Source organism: Triticum aestivum, chromosome 5A (assembly GCF_018294505.1).
Source record: "Triticum aestivum cultivar Chinese Spring chromosome 5A, IWGSC CS RefSeq v2.1, whole genome shotgun sequence".
In the NCBI taxonomy this organism is placed as follows: Eukaryota; Viridiplantae; Streptophyta; class Magnoliopsida; order Poales; family Poaceae; genus Triticum; species Triticum aestivum.
This window is the reverse complement of record NC_057806.1, coordinates 665,142,771-665,164,004: the sequence shown is the minus strand read 5'-3', so window position 1 is coordinate 665,164,004 and position 21,234 is coordinate 665,142,771. Positions and strand designations below refer to the sequence as shown.

General features: G+C 40.0%; 1 protein-coding gene across 1 annotated transcript; it reads left to right on the top strand.

The window, feature by feature from the left end:
* Positions 1 to 1,002: 1,002 nt before the first annotated feature.
* Positions 1,003 to 13,150, top strand: LOC123108292 (ABC transporter B family member 5). The gene is made up of 12 exons (XM_044530114.1): positions 1,003 to 1,270; positions 1,471 to 1,525; positions 1,739 to 1,914; positions 2,506 to 2,727; positions 3,039 to 3,277; positions 7,754 to 8,279; positions 8,370 to 8,643; positions 9,689 to 10,352; positions 11,175 to 11,403; positions 11,549 to 11,815; positions 11,907 to 12,170; positions 12,324 to 13,150. The coding sequence occupies exons 1-12, from the start codon at positions 1,037 to 1,039 to the stop codon at positions 12,975 to 12,977; spliced, it is 3,804 nt and encodes a 1,267-aa protein (XP_044386049.1). The 5' UTR covers positions 1,003 to 1,036; the 3' UTR covers positions 12,978 to 13,150.
* Positions 13,151 to 21,234: the final 8,084 nt, after the last annotated feature.

Sequence of the window (21,234 nt, the reverse complement as noted above, 5' to 3'; positions counted from 1 at the left end):
CTAAAATGACTTAGACTGGTCGTAATGGTAGTATCATAGCTAGTATCATGCATGCCAACTAGACTATTTTGTTGAGGTGGCATAGAATTAAATGAGGAAAGAGAGTGTTGAGTATCATATCATGATACTGTATCACATTAAATGTTATGCTAATATGTGTCATGCATGGCAATAAATAAGGTTATCTATGATACTAGTATATAATACTGTGCATTACTGAGGTAGTATTATAGCTTAGTATCATGTGCATGATACTAAGATATGATACTATCCATTAGGCTGGTCATAGTGGTGCAGACGTGCAGTAGCTTTGAGGAGCTGGCTACTTGTATAAGCTTGGTCAACTCTCATGGCCGAGATTATAGAAATAATCATCGAATTAAAAAACATGCATGACAGTGGTGTGTTAACGGGAAACCAACTACTCTCTCCGTCTAGATGTACAAGGCTGCTTGTAAGGCTAGCCATAGTGAGAGTAACTTAGGTAGTAATTTAACATATCCCAAGACAATTTTGCTTATGTGGCAACTATTTAATGAGGAAAGAGGTGATTGTGGTAACATAATATGTTACTATAATATAGCGCTTCCCGAGACAAAATATGTTACTAGTCTAAGTTACTATCTCCATAGTGCAAAGTAATATAGTACTAGTGTCATAGATTGCTTCATTTATTAGCTCATAGACTCATTTTGTCTTGGGAAGCGCTATGTTATAGTAACATATTATGTTACCACAATCACCTCTTTCCTCATTAAATAGTTGCCACATAAGCAAAATTGTCTTGGAATATGTTAAGTTACTATCTAAGTTACTCCCACTATGGCTAGCCTTACAAGCAGCCTTGTACATCTAGACGGAGAGAGTAGTTGGTTTCCCGTTAACACACCACTGTCATGCACGTTTTTTAATTCGATGATTATTTCTATAATCTCGGCCATGAGAGTTGACCAAGCTTATACAGGTAGCCAGCTCCTCAAAGCTACTGCACGTCTGCACCTCCCAACAACCGAGACGATAGTAAGAGTTGGGAGCCATGGGAGGAGGGGAGAGAGCTAGACGTGAGGCGCCGGCGGCGCGCGTGCCGCTGTACCGGTTGTTCGCATTCGCGGACAGGACGGACGTGGCGCTGATGGCGGTGGGCACGGTGGCCGCGGTGGCCAACGGGATGGCGCGGCCGGTCATGACCCACATCTTCGGCGACGTCGTCAACGCCTTCAGCTCCGCCGGCTTTTCGCCGGACTCAGACGTGCTGCACAGGGTCAGCAAGGTGCGTGCGCGTATCTTTTTCGCCGGACTCAGACGTGCTGCACAGGGTCGGCAAGGGGTCAGCAAGGCTGACTCCCCTGGTTCGAGCCGTCAGCAAATCCCGCCGCCCCCTCTGTTCAGCTTCAGATTAGTTTCCTAGAGCTGGGCGCTGTTGTTGGAGCGGTTTTTCCATTTTCTAATCAGGTCATTCTTGTTTTTCAGATCATCATTAACTTTGTTTATCTGGGTATTGGAGCAGGACTTGTTTCAGCACTTCGTGAGTGGCTTTCATGTGCAATAAAATTAAGATATCTTTCTCGACAGAAAATTGCTTTTGTATTCTAATTTAGGGTTTTGACAATTAGCAATAATATATATGTCCAATACTTAAAAATGAAATACAAGCCTAAGTTTGAGGCCATCCAGAGAAAAGTTTATGGGTATTACTTGAAAAGTCTTTTCTCGGTCGACTAATTTGATGTTTCAATAGAGGTGTCATGTTGGACAATTACTGGAGAAAGACAGGCAGCACGAATCAGAGCTCAGTATCTCAAGGCGATCCTTAGACAGAACATTGCATTTTTCGACAAGGAAATGAGCACGGGACAAGTTGTTGAGAGGATGTGTGGAGACACATTCCTCGTTCAAGATGCCATTGGAGAAAAGGTTAGCTGTTTGGGCTAAACTTGTACATAAAAAGGCCCCATTATTCATTGTGTCACTAAGATTACAGATGTCTATGATCAATATGGTAAAGCTTGTTGATTTCTTGCCATAGAATATAGTACAATGATCTTACAGTCTTTTGTGCTCTAACCTAACAGTATGTTCGCTAACTGGAAACTAGCTCTCTAGAAAAGACGAGTAATTGAAAAGGATGAAAAAAATACGTACAGTATTAATTTACTCACGGCCTGCTGGATAAATGGTTTGTTTCTACACATCAGAATGAAAAGCATTCTTATCCGCATATATTACCCAACTATGCAATGATATGGGGGATGTTACATTAACATATTAATGTTACCACAAGTTTCACCTTCCTCATTATTAGTTGCCAGACCATCTATTCCCTCCGTTCCAAATTACTTTGAACTAAAACCACGACGAGTAATTTGGAATGGAGGGAGTACCACTTATGTTACTCCCACTTTGGGTAGCCTTAAAAAACAAATAAATTTATGTGTGTATGTATATATCTCATAATAACTATAGTTCTATTTTATTTAACACTTTGCTATGCATTTATTCTCTTAGATTGGCAAGTACATACAGCTCCTGTCTACTTTTTTTGGAGGCTTCATTATTGCATTTGTGAGAGGATGGCTCTTGACACTTGTTATGCTCTCAAGCATTCCTCCAGTAGTTGTGGCCGGTTTTATTGTATCAAGGATACAAACGAATCTCTCTACCCAAATGCAAGCAAATTATGTTGATGCTGCAGACATTGTTGAGCAAACTATTGGGACCATTAGAACGGTGAGTCTACTTAGTTTGGTTCTCATGACCATGAGAGCCAATGATTTTCCTACCAAATTTGCCCAATGTTTGGTTCGATGCAAACATTTTGGGAAGGTTCCATCTTTTGGGGGGACTATCTAAGTTATTTCTTGAGCCAAAGTTGGCCTAAACTCACATGGCTAATTTGGACGCCAATATTTTGTGAAAGGAAACGGTTGCCTTTGTGTTCTGGTGCTTATTTGGGGAATAAACCAAATATAAATAGATTATTGTTTTTGTTATTGATTCTTGGTGTCACTATTTTCTTATTATCTTACTATGCTTTGAAGGTTGTTTCATTCAATGGTGAGAATCAAGCTATAACTACATATAATAAGTTCGTAAGAAATGCATATGAATGTGCTCTACGAGAAGGTGCTGTCATTGGGCTTGGACTAGGTCCAGTAACGGGAACCTTGTTTTGCACTTATGGGTTGGCAGTTTGGTATGGAGCTAAACTGATAGTCGACGGAGGATATAATGGTGGCATTATTATTAATGTTATGTTGGCTGTCTTCTCTGGTGCACTGTAAGTTTCGTACATTGTTTTGCAACTAGTAATATTCCGATTAATAATATATAGTTAAACATAACTAAAACTTGTTATAGATGTAGTTGATGGGTGGAGATTATAGCTAGGTGGGAGCATATGGAGGATACCGGGAGTATATTACAGGGTGGAGTTTATATTTTGTATGAACTTCTTCGAGTAGTGGGGACATTTCCTTTATTGACAATGAATGAATTTTATTGGCTCAAAATGAAGCATCAATGAAATACATAACACAATGAGCACACACACCTGGCCTCCACACAGTTAGGTTGCACACACACCTGCCCTCTGCATAGTTAGGTTGCACACAACCAACACCAACTCACACACTCGTGAAAAACACCGGCAACTAGCAAAGTCATGTAAGACCAAAGCTATGTGTAGGCGATAAAGAAAGCCTCAAAGCGATCAGATCGGTGGTCGGCAAACTATAACAATGACCATCCGCACCAACTATTTCATTACAGCACATGAACGACGGGATTCTTCTACAACAACGCCTTCAATAAGGAAGGGATCGACAATCAGTGCCGCTGTCACTGGATCCAACCACATGGTTATAATCTAGGTTTTCAGCCTAAGGAATCGGTCAGCATATTCCAGTAATGCCTTCAACAAGGTAACGACGTAAGAAAAAACATCGCCATTGCCAAGTATAACCACTCGGGTTTGACCTAGGATTTCGCCTAGGAGCTCGAGACCAGATGCTCGAGTAGCACCACCGTCGAAATCACTCATGTGTTGTCGCCGCCACTTTTTCATGATCCCAACAGCTACATGCGATGCGACTGTCGGCATTGCACAACCATCCCTCTACGTCAAGCCGTTGTCCATAATTTGTATCTCACCGCCAAAGTCAATCACCGGATCAGGAGAGGTGACTCATCCCGAAGACCTTTCGATGACCACCGCTGTCGTGGAGCCATAGATAGTCGCCACATTATAATTTGCAGTCACTACCATCTGACCGATCGGATCTAGATCACCACCACCAATTCATGGACAATAGCACCACCGGCCGGCCATCGGACGAGCAGAAGGCCGACCATCGCACGAGTAGAAGACCACCACCAATTTGAGGGATGCCCTTCCCCTACCTTGGAGACATCATCTCGACAATTTGGTACAGGAAAAGGATAACTAGTGGATCCATGTCGAATTATATACACAATGTTTGTGGGTTCTTGGTACTTGTTGGCTACTAGTTAAAGTTCATTCAACACGTTGACGCCATCTCCTCACCCGCATCAAGCTTCATTAGAGGGAGGTGATCTAGGCTGTTAGGGCGGCGGTGAACCTGCCCTTGTGGTTTAACTGCAATACCTAATAGAGTTATTCATCATGGAGTGCAACTCTTTGGGATTTGGATGTGGCGTCATACTATATATACAAGGCATAATTTAAAAAATTGGTCCAGACTAACAAGTTATGTTGGGGATATTACTATCAGTTATGACCCGCCCAGGAGGGGCCGGGTCAACCCCAATGACGGGTTACACAAGAAGCCCAGTAAACATTAAGATGATAATTCGTTAAATCTTATAGAGGGCCCAAAGGCCTGAAGGCAGCTTAAGGCCCGATATTGTAAACCGCCATATGTAAGGAAAGACTTGTAAAGAAAGGCATGTAAAGGAAGTCACCGAGCCGGACACGATTATGAGCCGGCCGGGACTTTGTAAGCCACCAGGCGTCAACCCGTGTATATAAGGGGACGACTCGGTGGCGGCTTAAGGGAAGAAACAAGAGATCGATAATCAAGCGGGTGAGTTGAGCCTCTTGGTAATCGAAACCCCAGCAATACCAACACGACTAGACGTAGACTTTTACCTTCATCATAAGGGGCCGAACTAGTATAAAATCTCACGTGTCCTTTGTCCCGATTAACCCCTTTAAGCTTTCTAGTTGCGATGGCCCTACGACTAAGTCCTTTCTCTAGGACATTTACCGTGTCAATTTCACGACAAGTTAGCTGGAAAAACTTAAAACAGGGTCATCCATGTTTTTTATTACAAGGCTGTTTGGCATACATCAGTGCCCACATACAACTGATACATTTTTTCTCCAAACAAGCTTACATGTTAACGTATGGTGGTTTGTTTTCCGCATGAACCGACCGAACCAGCGGCCTGATGGGTGGACTAGTGACCCGGTCAATCCCGTTCTTGTACTGGAAATTATGGCACCTAAGTATAGGGCTCATCACTTACATAAGTCGGTACATCACTCCATGACATGCCTACTTGGGGCCATGCCTTCTATCATATGAATATAGCACTACAACCTCAAGTTCCTCATTGACCAACACTAGTCAACATTTCCCAACACAACATTTTTTGACGGGCAACGTGCTGGGGCTTTGGCAATTTATTATAGAAGGGAGAGGGACTAAAGTCTCACGGTTTGGTACAAACAATGCCAATACCACATAGTGGCAAGCGAAGCACTACCAACTCATGAGAGAAAAAACATAAAGAAGTAGCTAGTTAAGAGACAGCCTCCCAGAACAAAGCTATCTCATCTCTCTCCATGGCTGTAATTGTCTCAGACGAACACATTTCCCCCTCAAATGTTTGGCGGTTGCGTTCCTTCCAGAGATTCCACACAACATAGGCCGTTGCGGTCACCTGCTTGCGCACGTCCTCAAGCTTTCCAAGCCTAAGCATTTTCCACCACCAATCCTTGATAGTAGTTGAAGATGAAGCAATGATGGCCGCAATGGCGTCCGAGTTTTTAAACCCATGCCAAACCTCTCGGGCAAAGAAGCGGTCCAAAGATATATGAGTCGCCGTCACTTTGATCACACAGAGAGCAAGCAGCGACATGCAACCAACCCCTCACCATCAGTTAATCAGCAGTCTGGTTCCTGTTCTAAAGTAGCAACCAGAGGTAGAATTTGACTTTTGGTTCAGCCTTAATCTTTCATGTGGGATGAAGGAGAGGTTGGCTGATTCTTGGCGCGAACTGGATGTCATAAGCGAAGGCGGCCGAGTAGCAGCCATCCGGCGTCAACAACCGTCGATCTCGTCTGGAGTCGTCGTCAGAACAACTGGCTGATGTAGCTCCCACAGACAAAGGAATTGGTCTAGGAACTCTATTTCAACTGGGTGGGCATGCTTCTTGGTTTCAACTTGGCCATGATTAAAGGACCGACCGCCTTAGAATGTGGTCTCTTGTGGGGATGGTGTCATCACTAGACCATCCCTCGACATAATTGACGAGCTTCATGTGGCCAACGCCAGCACATTCACGTCCTTGCATGACAAACCGATGACATAGGTTTCACAAAGTTCCTTTGTAGCTCAGGCTACATGGAACCTCTTATCCTCAATCCTCCAGCCTTGCTTTGAGATTCGTACTCTCCAACTAACTTACAACAAGAAGATTTCTCTTTTTTCGTTTCTCTAAAATGAAACAACATATGAACTTCAAACTTTACATATCGAACAAACATTAGAACATCAATGTGTGATAAAACTTTCAGATTTTCTTTCACCGCACCTCGGATTGCTATGGGTGAACTCGTCACCTTCGAGGGTCATCCTCACGTGCCACCTGACTCAACACTTTCGCTCAAGGTTCTCGTATATGTTATTTAGCTACAGGTCTCCTCGTGTGCTTGTTCTTTGTATCTCTCATCCACTCTTTCTCTATCGTGGAATTGTTCGGCTCCATATCCCTCATCACCATCGGCAGCCACTGATGCTCCTAATGGCATGAATGCCCGTAGGTACCAATTGAGCATTGTTTCCACTACCCTCTGCTCCAACATTTTGCCAAGGCTGGCTTTGCTAAACCGATCTTCAATTGCCATGTTCCTTTTTCCTACACTTTATCTCCAGGATTTCTCAATAAGGCAATCAATAAATTTCCCCCCTTACATACACGGTTTTCGGACACGAACAAGCCAACATGTACCCGCAGCGCCAGGGGTGATACACTGAAACACACTCCATGGGGGCCCGACTTAAAGCACAATACACAAGAAACTTGAGTCGGCTATTTTGAGATATGAATCCCTAGTTCCTCGGGAGGGATCCCGTTGTATGTCTAACTTGGCTTAGCGCAACCCCTGCAATCTTCTAGTCGTATTGGCTTCCCTCCATGCCTGAGTCAGCTCCTCGTTCGGCTGCTCCTTAATCCGTCTAGTCTAAGAACCAGACAATTCCATCTTGGTCCTAGTGTTTGACATGTTCTCCTCGCTTTGTCAGGTACCTACCAAAACTAGGTGCTAATGCTCCTTTTAGTTATCTTTTCTCATTTTCTCCGTGGCATTGGTTATATTTTTAATGTTGCATTAGTATGAGTAGATACCATATCAAGGAAAATGCTTAATGGCAATCATAATTTGCCATCTTCATGTTTGTATGGTATCAACTAGTGTGCTAAATAGAAACTTCCATCTCTTTTTTCAAGATCTTTTGGTTTCTGACTTGAGTTATGCATCTTCTGCAGGTCCTTAAGTCTAGCAACATCATCAATAACTGCTTTTGCAGGAGGGCAAGGAGCAGCATATAGAATCTTCAAGACAATAGAAAGAGAACCAGATATTGATGTATATGACAAAAAAGGTATCATACTGGAAGACATTAAGGGTGATGTTGAACTTAAGGATGTGTATCTTAGCTATCCTACCAGGCCTGATCATTTGGTATTGAATGGATTCTCCTTACGAGTACGAAGCGGCACAACAATGGCCCTAGTTGGAGGGAGCGGCGGTGGGAAATCAACTGTAGTTAGTTTGGTGGAGAGATTCTACGATCCACTGTCTGGGGAAGTCTTGATCGATGGAGTTGACATTAGAAGAATGAATCTTGGGTGGATAAGAGGAAACATTGGTCTTGTCAGCCAAGAACCAGTGTTGTTTTCAAGTACGATCAGGGAAAATATTGCCTACGGGAAGGATGGTCTTACTCTTGCTGAGATCAAAAGAGCAATCGAGTTTGCAAACGCAGAAAACTTCATTGCTAAATTGCCAAATGTACAATGCATAATTAAAACATCAATAATATTAATTCTGTTGCTATCTCGCACGTTGTTACTTAGAACTATATATTTTGAAACATTGCAGGGTCTCGAGACAATGGTTGGGGAACGTGGAACTCAACTATCTGGAGGGCAGAAGCAAAGAATTGCAATTGCTAGAGCAATTATTAAAAACCCTAGAATATTGTTACTTGATGAAGCAACCAGCGCATTGGATATGGAATCTGAGAGGATTGTTCAAGATGCTTTGGACATCATAATGCTAGAAAGGACTACAATCATCGTCGCACATCGTTTAAGCACAATAAAGAATGCTGATGTCATATGCGTCCTACAACATGGGAATATTGTGGAACAAGGTATTCCCTCCATTTTTATATACAAGGCCACAGACTCAGATTACAAGTATCAATGTAAAATTTAATGCTTACTTTGCAACTCAGCTATTTTTTCATTTTCTGGGATCATTAATATGACGCATGCATGCAAGGAAACTAAGTGGAGGAAGTAGCTGACTGTCATTATGATTGCATGCATGCAAGTATTAAACAGGTTGCTAGTACGAGAAAATATTGTTAATTTTGCCTTGATTAGTGTTGGTGGCCTTGTATAGATGCGAAATGTATATTAGTGGTCTTGTATAAGTAAATGGAGGGAGTAATGCATTTGAAAACTGACAACTCATTTGCCGAAATTATAGAATACCCACCTACTTATTTCTATTAATACATGATTTTTTGTATACAGAACTTCTGTAGGTCCTACGAGTCTACTCCCTCCGTCCGGTAAAGAGTGTACATTTGGCTTCAAAATTTGTCCACAAAAAGTGTACTTCTAGCTTTCCAATGCACCTTAAAGTAGAAAAAAATACTTCTCTCTCATCACATGGTAATCAAGACCAATGGCAATCTACACATGGTCTTCTTAATTTCTACACGCACTTAGCTCATTGGGGGTTGGGTAATTAAAGAGGAAAGAGATAGTATCTTGCACCTTTCCAATGCACTTTTTACTTAACTCCATAATTTGTCCTAAAATTTCTATATGTACATTCTTCACCGGATGGAGGGAGTATGTAGATGACTTGTTACATAACTGTAAATAATGTAAGGCACTTTCACATTTTTGCTCTTTAAAAAAAACATAACTAGATAAATTGAAGTTGTCCTAAAATAACTACATAAAAATGTTGTTTGTGATCAGTAATCAACGCATAGGGTAGCATTCAATTTACTAGTTGAGTGATGACCAGAATACACCCTTTCAACACTCCAAAAAAGTCTTCCCTTTGTCTCATAATATAAGATGTTATTACGATCAATATACGTTCCCATTTTCATTCAGCACCTTGATCAACAAATGGTATGTAGATGACCTGCTACTTGATGTGTGAATTTCGAGCAGGTTCACATGTACAACTGGTAATGAAACCTGAAGGTGCTTATTCTCAGCTGATTCATCTGCAAGAGACTATGCAAGAAGTAGAAGCCTCTGGTGTAAACCCGGATGTTATGATGAAAAACAATTTTGACTATATGTCTATCAGTAGAAAACCAGGAATCCAAGGTAGCTCATTTAGGAGGTCAACTAGTAAAGGCTCATCCTTTGGGCAAAGTGGTAGGCATCCTTTCCCTGCTCCGTTTGGCCTGTGTGATACCATGGAATTCAGGAATGGTCAGGACCTAGAGGAAACTATAGATAAAATATCTAGTGGTAAAAAGAAAGCTCCAATCGGTCGACTCTTCTATCTAAACAAACCAGAGGCTTTTGTTCTTGCTCTTGGTTCTATAACTGCAGTAATCCACGGATTAATTTGTCCAGTATATGGCATATTGATTTCAAGTGCATTAAAGACATTTTATGAGCCACCAGCAAAACTACTGAAGGGCTCGAGGTTCTTGGCAGGCATGTTTGTCATACTAGGTATTTCCACACTTGTTCTGGTTCCATTAGAGTACTTCCTGTTTGGGTTAGCAGGCGGGAAGCTTGTGGAGCGCATACGGTCGCTGACATTCCAAAGTGTCATGCACCAGGACATTAGCTGGTTTGATGAGCCTCAACACTCAAGGTCTGCATTTAGCCTATTTTTTATTAAACATTTAGCCTTTTTGGTATCATGATGTTTGTCAAAAATCTATGTTTTCCCTCACAATTCGTGTACATTTTTGAAAAAGTATTTATAGGTATAATACGGTTGTCCTGGTTGATGTATGCTCTTAAGCGCTTAGACCATGGTTTTCAATTTCAGTTTCAAGAAAATTTAGCACCTACCAAAATCATCGAAATTCAGTGAAATTCACTGATTTCGGTTTGCATTTCAGCCAAAGTGCTGAAATATTGACTTGAATTCAGTTAAAGTTTTTACATTTTGAAAAATATTTGAATTCCTGTGTACTACTGAAATTGCCAAAATATTTTGGCCGAAACATAAAAATTTCAGTGTCTGCTGAAATTAATGAAATCCAGTGCATTTCATTGAAATCTCACTGAAAGTGAAAACCATGCCTTAGACCAAATTCACATCGCGTATGATTCAAAAACATCAACTGTGGCATATACAATTTTCTGATTAAACTTGTACTTTAAAAATATTTAATACGGCATCTCTATATGAAAAAACTAACACTAAGAATCACAAATGCCTAACAAGAATCCTTATACATGGATGATTTGTCTTGCAGTGCAAAAATTCCTTCTGAATAATCTTGTGTAAGAACAACAAATATGTGTATTTGGAACATTTATGTATGCCAGCTAGCTAACTTGAGCAATGTTCTTTTTAAATTCATCATTACTAAGAATTAATCCATCAGACAATTTTTAAGAAAAAAATGTGAGAAACTATACTTGGCAACATATTTTCTTATACAACTTTCAACTTTTGTTCTAGTGGAGCATTAGGTGCTAAGCTATCGACTGATGCTCAAAATGTGAAGCGACTTGTTGGAGACAATTTAGCACTTAATATCCAGACTGTATCAACCATCATGTCAGGATTCACAATAGCTATGATGGCAAACTGGAAGTTGGCTTTGATTATCACTGTGGTGATTCCTTTTTTTGGTTTCCAAACCTATGCTCAAACAAAGTTCCTGCAAGGTCGCCATAAAAATGCAAAGGTGCGTACATGCTCCAAACAAGCAATTACTATTGCTTATTCACCTCAAAACTATTCCTAACACCAACAGAATGATTAATGTTTATACAAGCATACGTCACATGGACATTACTTTTATCTAACTGGTAATTAGTGGGACGATGCAGTTAAAGTATGAGGAAGCAAGCCAAGTAGCGTGTGATGCGGTTGGAGGCATCAGAACTGTGGCTTCCCTTTGTGCTGAGCAGAAGGTGATGGATGCCTATGAGAAGAAATGTGAATCTCCGACTAGACAAGGAATGAGGGAAGGTGTTGTTGGTGGCATGGGCTTTGGCTTCACATTCCTTGTATTCTACCTTGCATACGCTCTCTGCTTCTACGTTGGTGCAAAGTTTGTTCAGGAAGGAACAGCAACATTTCCTGAAGTATTTCGGGTTCGAGCAGTTGTTTTACTTCGTTATTAGTCGCAGTGTTAACCGTTCTGAATGGGGGCTGCAGGTTAACGGATTCGTTGGTTACTTTCAGGTGTTCTTTGTATTAGTTTTGGCTTCTGGTTCGATCTCACGAGGTAGCGCATCAGGTGCGGATGGCGCCAAGGCTAATGCATCGGCCATCTCTTTATTTGAAATTCTTGACCGTAAATCCAAGATAGATTCCAGCAGTGAGGAGGGTATGGTGATTGCAAGTGCGAGGGGCGACATTGAGTTCCAGAATGTATGCTTCAGCTACCCCTTACGCCCAAATGTTCAAATCTTGAATGATCTAACCGCGAGCATTCCTTCTGGAAAGGTGGTTAATTACTTTCCATCTCAACTCATACAAGTAAATGAGATTAGTGTTCTTTTCACATTACCATATGTTGCTAGTTTTTCTCTAAAAAAATATTTTGCTAGCTGGTACGAAACATTATTAATTAATTTGGTGAAATATGGATCTTAACAGACGGCTGCCCTTGTTGGAGAGAGTGGTGGTGGCAAGTCCACTGCAATCGCGCTCCTCGAGAGGTTCTACGACCCAACTTCAGGAAAGATCCTTTTTGACTCTGTGGAGCTTGGGACCCTTAAAGTTAGCTGGCTTCGGCAGCAGATCGGGCTTGTGGCGCAAGAGCCAGTGCTGTTCAACGACACCATCCGCGCCAATATAGCCTATGGAAAGCAGGGGGAGGCATCTGAAGAAGAGATCGTCGCCGCTGCCGAAGCTGCCAACGCACACCCTTTCATCTCCGGGCTGCCTGACGGCTACGACACAGTAGTCGGCGAGAGGGGGATCCAGCTATCAGGTGGGCAGAAGCAGCGCGTCGCCATCGCGAGGGCCGTCGTCAAGGACCCCAAGGTGCTCCTCCTAGACGAGGCGACAAGCTCTTTGGATGCGGAGTCGGAGCGTGTGGTGCAGGAGGCGCTGGACCGGGTGATGGTTGGGAGGACGACCTTGGTGGTGGCACATCGCCTGTTGACGGTAAGAGGGGCCGACATCATTTGCATGGTCCAGAGCGGGACGATCACGGAGAAAGGGAGGCATGACCAACTGATGCAGATAAAGGATGGAGCCTACGCTTCCCTTGTCGAGCTTAGCTACGCGGAGAAAGGAGGCATATGACTATGACACTCATCTTTCTCCCCCAAAACTCCCATGGAAACGCAAGAACAAATTCTTTATGAGTTAGAACCAGCAACTCACTCTTGTGGAAACGTACGTAAGCTTATGTGTAAATTTTCATACCTTCAGTTTTTCGGGCTGCACGCAGAAAGTTCAGAAATGTTGCTTTCTTAGTTTCATTGATGGTCACAGAATTTTACTTTTTTTTCTTCTCCAACACACACAATAATGTGGAGTGAATTAAAAAAACATCGACATTAAAAACTAGGATTGCAGAAACCACAGTTCTACCGAATTGTGCCAAAAGCACTAATGCTGCGATTTTATTTTTATTTTTTATTTGCAAAAAAACTAGTTGACGGCTTTGGACGGTGTGATGAAAATATGGCTGATAGGTCCCGCAAATGATGATGTGGCATAACTGTTCACGCTTGACGTCGTTAGAGATACTTTTTTTTTTTACAAAAAATCCCTCTCTTCTTCAGAATAGAAAAAACATGTGTGGTCAAATAAAAAAAAACACCCACACCCCTGCGTGTAGGACGTCCCGACCTTACCTCCACCGCCGGCCTCCCCATGCCATCCCGACGCCGCGCTCCCTCCCCGGGATGCCCTCCGCCGTGCCCCACGCCGGATCCGGGCACATCGGCCTCCAGCGCCCCCGTCCGGCACCGGATCCGGCGGGAATGTTGCAGCACGGCCCGGATCTGCCTCCACCGCCCCCGCCCTGCAGCATGGCAGCCTCGCCGCTGCTCGTGCCCGTGGGCGGCCGGCACAGCTGCTGCTCGCGCTCGTGCGCGGCCACCGCGGCTGCTGCTCGCGCCCGTGCGCCCATGCAGCATATGACGGGTCGGCATATGCTCTCGTGCAGCATATGGCTGGTCAGATGGGAGGCGCACAACATAGCTCCGCCGCCGCCCCATGTCGTGCCCTCCGCCGCCCCCGCCCGGCACCAGCGCTGGGGAAAGCAGCAGCTGCTCCGGTGTCCGGCTCTCCTAGCAGCTTTGCTCCCGCAAAAGCTGCTGTTGCCGGTGCTTCGGCGCCCGTGGCAGCTGCTGCTCCGGTGTGGAAGGGGCAGCGCTAAGGGAAGGCCATGGCACGTGACCGGAGAGAAGAGACGAGGAGGAGGAGGATGCTAGATTTTTATGTTTTTGTGACACTTAATATGAGAAGGAGGGAGTATCTAGCACTAAAGCATTTGTAGATACATCCGATTCAGCGACAATTAAGATGGATTGGGGGAGTATATTGTTCAAACCAATGAAAGTTTAATTATTTAGTCATATATTTCTATGAGTTCACATGGATTCAAATTGAACTTACCGATAACTTGCACCAAGAAACTCTTCGAACTTGGTACTTCGGTAACCAAAAATCGTGGACATCCCAAAATCTCCAATTTTAGGGACCATGCTACCAGTTAGCAAAATGTTCTCAGGTTTTAAACCCAAATGGAGAACTGGACCTGAAGGGTGATTATGAAGGTAACTGAATCCTTCACAAGTTCCCCTTAGTATTTTGTAGTATGTGTGCCAATCATTTCCATCGCCTTCATCTATGGAATCAATAAACCAAACATAAGTTTCTCAAATTGAAATAACATTGTAACTGATGTTAAACATATGAAGTATAGAAAAACACTATACCAGTAGTATATTTTGCAAGGTTTCCGTTGGTGCATATTCATAGCAGAGAGCAGCGTGTAGGAATAATGTTTTAGTCTTTCTTGTGAATCTATTTTTTCTTGGACCTACTTCATAGAAATAACTTACAAGTTGTATGATATTTTGATACCTGGGCCCTAGACCTGGACGTATTCGAAGTTGTGTCTTAAATTCCTCCTCCTTATCACTTCCTTCGGGCAACTGGCAAAGCACTTTCACAACAGCCTCTTTTATATCTTCATATATTGCCTGATCAAAACATGCATGCTCATGATATCATGTTCTATGTATGTTATTACTTGTGCAGGTACAACAATTTGCACCATATATTATAATTTGGATACACACGACACCACATTTAATTTGATACGTCGAACAGGTAATTTGCACGGTTACTAAAATTCATATTTGGTCATCTCATTTGTGCACCAATAGTCAATGCATGTCACTCGGTTTGTTTTAGGTAACAGACACCAGTTTTAATTTTGTTACCGCATTAAAAATGATAAACTCAGTTGTGTGGATCCCATGCATGTGATATCTATATATATCCTAATTATTGCAGAACTAATTAAATCTTCTTTAGAATTAGAGAAGAAAAAGTATGAATATTGCGCCAAAGAGTCCATGCAAATAATAAAATTTAAAATCTAATAAATTTTTGAGCAAAGAAATACAATTTTGGCCTCATGTGAAAAAGGTTAACCTTATCATCAAGAAAATGAATTTTTTTATTCATACTAATTTGAACCTAGTCTAATTTATTGTTTATTTGGTAGAATTAATCCTTAATCCTATAGATTTGAGACTTTTTCATGTTCATAGCACAAAGTACAACCTGATATATCAACTCATTAGGGTGACACTATAAGCCAACGAAGAGCACATAGAAAGATTCAAAATGAGCAAATAGCTTAAGGGAAAAGGAGCTGGTCTATAGACGATTGGAAAAGTATACTGGCTACAAAGATAACAAAAAAACGTCTATCCTATAAACAAAGATCGGGCGAAATTGAGTTGTAACAACATCGATTGAAGATTAAAAGAGACATATCTCGGTAGTGCTAGTGCACAATGCATGTGTTATTGACTTGTTACTTCTAATAATCATGAGAATTTGTGACAAAATTTGGGTAACAATATCACATGAACAGAAATAAATCTAAACTTAATCTAGAGGTTGAGTCACAATGATTTTTTTAACTTGTAAGAAAAAAGGAAACATGAAATAAACAATATCAAGATGTTATCCAATAATTAATTTTTCATTATGGCACTCTCAGTTCCCCAAATCCATTTCACTTCCTTAGAAAAAAATCATTGTACACTAGCAACCAAAAAACATGCATTTTCTTGTAGAGCTCGCGAATCGAACAGGAAGACAAGCCATGAAGAATTGTAATGTTATCTACAAATTCCCGCTAATTTCCATATACGCTGACACATGTTTACTTCAAATGTAGAGGCGGTTAATGTAGGGAAATAATAAAATGGCCCCTTAGTCATAGTACCTTCTAACAATTCCATATGATCCTTCTCGAAGCAACACAGAAAAATTGTTTATTATTTTTATCTATTCATGTACAACAACCTTGGGTTCAATGCACGTATGATGTGACTCGATCTCTGTACTATCCGGCACACATGGAGGACAAGAAACCATCGATAAAGTTTTTATTTTCAATAAAAGCTAACTAGCATGAAACCATCAATTCATCGGATGTATTTGAACAGTACCTAGTGTGTCATGCTGTTTTCCTCTCTAACATGCCTGTTTTTGCCTTGCTTGTATTTGACGCCTTCTTCCATGCCCTAAGGCACCTTAATCAGGAATATTAATGCATGTAAGATCAAGTGAGCAATCTGAAATTACATGCACATGCTACAACTATGTGAAGACATCCCACATGTTGAGAGTCACAGACTGAGTATCGAATGCCATACTTGATTATCTGTTGTTTTTTCTTCTGGAACCATCTTGTCCACCTCATCCAGCTTTTCCATGACATCTTTTATTCTAGTCCATTTGTTTGATTCGATATGTGAACATGTTTTGGCTAGCTCCAAACATGTTACTACTTGATAAAGGCGTATTTCATCTACCATGTCTCTCCATTTTGTACATACCTATATAAAATTGGGATATAAGCAAACTATATCATGAGAACATAAATCATAACTGACACATTATCTGCTAGGGTGGAAAGAACACAAGACATAGTGAATAGTTCTGGCTTACAAGTTCAATAGCTTGTTGGTGGGATATGTCATCTATTTCATCATAGGCACTAGGCCTGGCTACTATTTCCATGATTATGACACCAGGGCTGAATATGTCACATGTTTTTGAGATTAGTCCTTTGTTTCTAAATTCTGGTGTCGCATACCTCCCATGTGGCATCATATTAACAATGTCAGGGGTTTCCATTTTTGTTTTTTAGATAACAATGTCGCGGTTGGCTATCTCTTAAAAAAGAAAACAATGTGATGTGTTGTTATTATATAAGAACTGGTAGATAAAGTGCAACCACAGTTAGTTTGCATGGTATACATCACAAATATGAACTATACTTACGAAGCTGCACCGAAAATATTTGTCAGCGCTGTTGTTTGGTTATTGTAAAGCTCTGTTGTACCAAAATCCGCTATCTTTGGAACCATGTCATCATCTAACAAAATGTTGTCAGGTTTTAGGTCTCGGTGCAGAATTGTTCCTGATGGGTGATCATGATAAAGATATTTCAATCCTTCACATATCCCTTTAATAATTCCATAGTGTGTGCGCCAATCAAGTGTATATCCTTGAAATGTAGAAGTGCATAGAAAATTCTATTCCAGTTATGCTTTTTTGAAGCAAAAAAAATTATGATCAAAGTAACATATCCAAATATATTGTATTTTACCAGAAATATATGGTTTAAGGCTTCCGTGGTGGTGCATACTCAAAGCACAGAGCTGCACCGATCTGATGAACCCCACTTGTGGTAGTATTATACTTGTTTCCAACTTGATAGCAGAATCCAACAAGTTCTATAATATTTGGATGCGTGATGGTCTTAAGGATTTTAAGCTCTCTCTTAAATTCATTTTGCTGATTTTCAACCCATCTTTCCTTAAGCACCTTCACAGCAATTAGTTTCCCATCTTTCCACGTGCCCTGATCAATGTTAATGCCTCTGCTTAATGCTCATAATGCCTGAATTATGTAATATGTTACTGGTGTGAAATGATTTATATTTTGAAGAAAGATGCATCCCATGATGTGTTACACAGTTTGTATTGAGAAGGATCTGATTATGGTGTTTTTGGCCATCAACATTAGGTAAACTACTCATGTGTACCTTGTAAACTACTCCAAATATACCTTCACCAAGCTTATCTTGATAATTCTCGGTAAATGCAATTCTTCGACTCTATACGTGTCCACCTGATGTCTCTTCCTCCCCATATTATCTGCCATGCATATGAATAATAAACAAACAAATTATTTTCGCAGATAAAAAGGAAACAGACGTCTGCAAAACAGTACAATACAATTGAACTACGTGTGGTGTATTTTGTTCTCAAAGTCAAACCATTTTAAAGTTTTTTACCAACCATATATAATTAAGTATCAACATCTATAATACCAAAACCAACAATATTACGTACTACTCACCGGCGGAGCTTGAGGAGAATTGAAAGCGGGGAGGGGGCAAAGAGAAAATATGCAATGTTGGGGGCCAAATGACTAAACTATTCATAATTTAATCCTCTAAAAAATTCTTTCAATAAATATGCAAGGGTTGGGGGGCAGCGGCCCCTTAGAACTACACATAACTCCGCCGCTGATACTACTAGCCTTTGAGAGTACCTTCTAATTAGGAAAACTGTTAATTTGGCTCTTCTAATTCTCACATACTGTATAGGGTACACATGGTAGCTCTGCCTTGGTTAAATGCACTAGAAACTTATTTACTATGTTTGGGAGGAATGAAAAGAACGGCTCGACATCAGCATTCAGTTAACTACTGGCACTATTGTATACTGGGGCAACCATTAATCCCTAGCAGCCTAAAGAAGAGACATGTTTGGATCACTGTAATGATCTCAAAGTGATGGTCGGTAGTTAAATTAGATCCATGCAATTTACCATGATAATAAAGTAAATAGTGTTTCTGGACGCACGTCGTGTATTTTTGCAGAAACCCCCCTGTATTTTTCGTGAATTACTCCCTCCTTTCCGGTTTATAAGGCTCAATTCGAAAATCTCACCAACCAAGGCAGATGATGAGTGGTGGAATATTTTTTGTAGTTTGCAAAAGCACCCAATTAATGCTCTTGTTTTCCTCAAAAAATTATGTTTATGAATGCATTAATTGCAATGCATGCATGAATAAAGTGCATGCATTGGTCAATTTTCTCTTAATACTTGCATGCAATGATTTAATGCACCTTAAAGTCTGAACATGTGATGAGAACAATCAAATTGAGCCATATAAAATGGAAAAACTAAAAGTTTGAGATAAGCCCTATAAACCGGAAAGGAGGGAGTAACACGCAGTCCACCTATAAGTTAGAGCGAATCGTTTTTTTGTGCTTTACACAAAACCCCCTGAGTTATATGCTAATTAACCCGTAGTTCATATTTAATTCAAGCGAATCGTCATTTTATAGTTTTAAGATTTTTTTTTCAAATAGCCATATCTTTTAAACCGCAACTTCAATTTTAACACGTTAATATGAAATTTGATTAGAAAAATGTGTAGAATTTGAATACAATGTTATTTTATATGTCAAATATTTTTTAAATACTATTTACGGTGCAATATTAATCAATGGCGCACAATCCGTCTATATTCCTTACAAGCGGTCTATATTGCAACTTGTAAAATTAAACGGTAATATTCGGGAAAGGTTATAATCTTTGGGCATGTTGTACTTGCACAAGGTTCTCTCTTTGTACATGTTTCATGATCTAAGACCCTATGTATGTACCTTTTTTGGCGAAATTCACATGTGTACTAACAAACGGAATACACAATTTTTTTGTAGTGAATAGTCAAACATTTTTATAGAATATACGTACACTTATGAAATAAAAATTTAATAAATCAAAAAATGTATGTGGATTCAAAAGATGTTCGCACGTTTATGAAAAAACTTTTCTTATTCTAAAAATGTTTGAACTTTTGAAGAAAAAGTTTTGGGAAATCTGCCATAATAATAAAGCAAATAGTGTGCCTGGTCGTACGTCACGTATTTTTGCAGAAACTCCCCTGTCTTTTCCGTAAATTGACCCGCAGTCCACCCTTAAGTCAGAATGAATCATTTTTTTGCGTTTTACACAAAACCTCCTAAGTTATACACCGGTTCATATTTAACTCCAGCGAATCGTTATTTTACAGTTTTACATGAACCCCCTGATATATGTGTTAATAACCCTGCAGTCTATTGAGAATATTTTTCTTTTCAAATAGCCATATCTTTTAAACCGCAACTCCAATTTTAACATGTTATATATGAAATTTGATTAGAAAAATGTGTAGAATTTGAATACAATGTTATTTTAGATGTCAAATATTTTTACGTGCTATTTATGGTGCAATATTAATCAATGGCGCACAATCCATCTATATTTCATACATGCGATCTATATTGCAACATGCAAAATTAAACGTTAATATTCGGGAAAGGTTTATAATCCTTGGGCATGTTGTACTTGCACAAGGTTCTCTCTTTATACATGTTTCATGATCTAAGACCCTATGTACGTACTTTTTTTGGCGAAATCCACATGCGTACTAAGCAACAGACTACATAATTTTTTTGTAGTGAATACGCAAACATTTTTTATGGTATATACATACACTTATAAAACTAGTCAATGCATACGTTCAATGCACGTTAATTTGAAACTATATTAAGTGCATGCGGATATTAAGTAGGATATTATTTCTGTGTTATTATGTGATTAGCACTATTTTTAGTATGAAATTAACTGCACGCTAAACGTGTTGAGCGCTCGACATCGAAGCAGTCTAGATCATTGGATTGACATGATTTGATGGCCGAGATTAATTGGATCTGACCCCTTGGGTCTTTTTATATTGGTATAGATAAAATGTTTAATAAATTAAAAAATGTTTGTGGATATAAAATATGTTCGCGCTTTAAAAAAGATTTTCTTATTCTAAAAATATTTGAAATATTGAAGACAAAGTTTTGGGAAATAAAAAAATGTTCATGATTTTAAAAAGTTCATTTATTAAATTTTTTAATGAAATTGAAAAAAGATTCGTCAATTCAAAGAACGTTCATGTATGAAAAAATATCCGAAAAAATCTAAAACGGTTGGTGACTTACAAAGTAGTTTATTTATCCATAAAATGTTTGCTGATTTGGAAAATGATCATGCATTTCAAAAAAATGTTTGTCCAATAGAAAAATGTTCGTGATTTTTTTTTAAAAAATCACCCATTTCCAAAACAATGTTCGTCCATCTTAGAAACGTTCGCTGATTCAAGAAAATTGCTAAAAAAATATATTCACAATTTTATAAAATATGCCTGCAAAAAGTATAAAATGTTCATGAATTCAAAAAATGTTCCTGA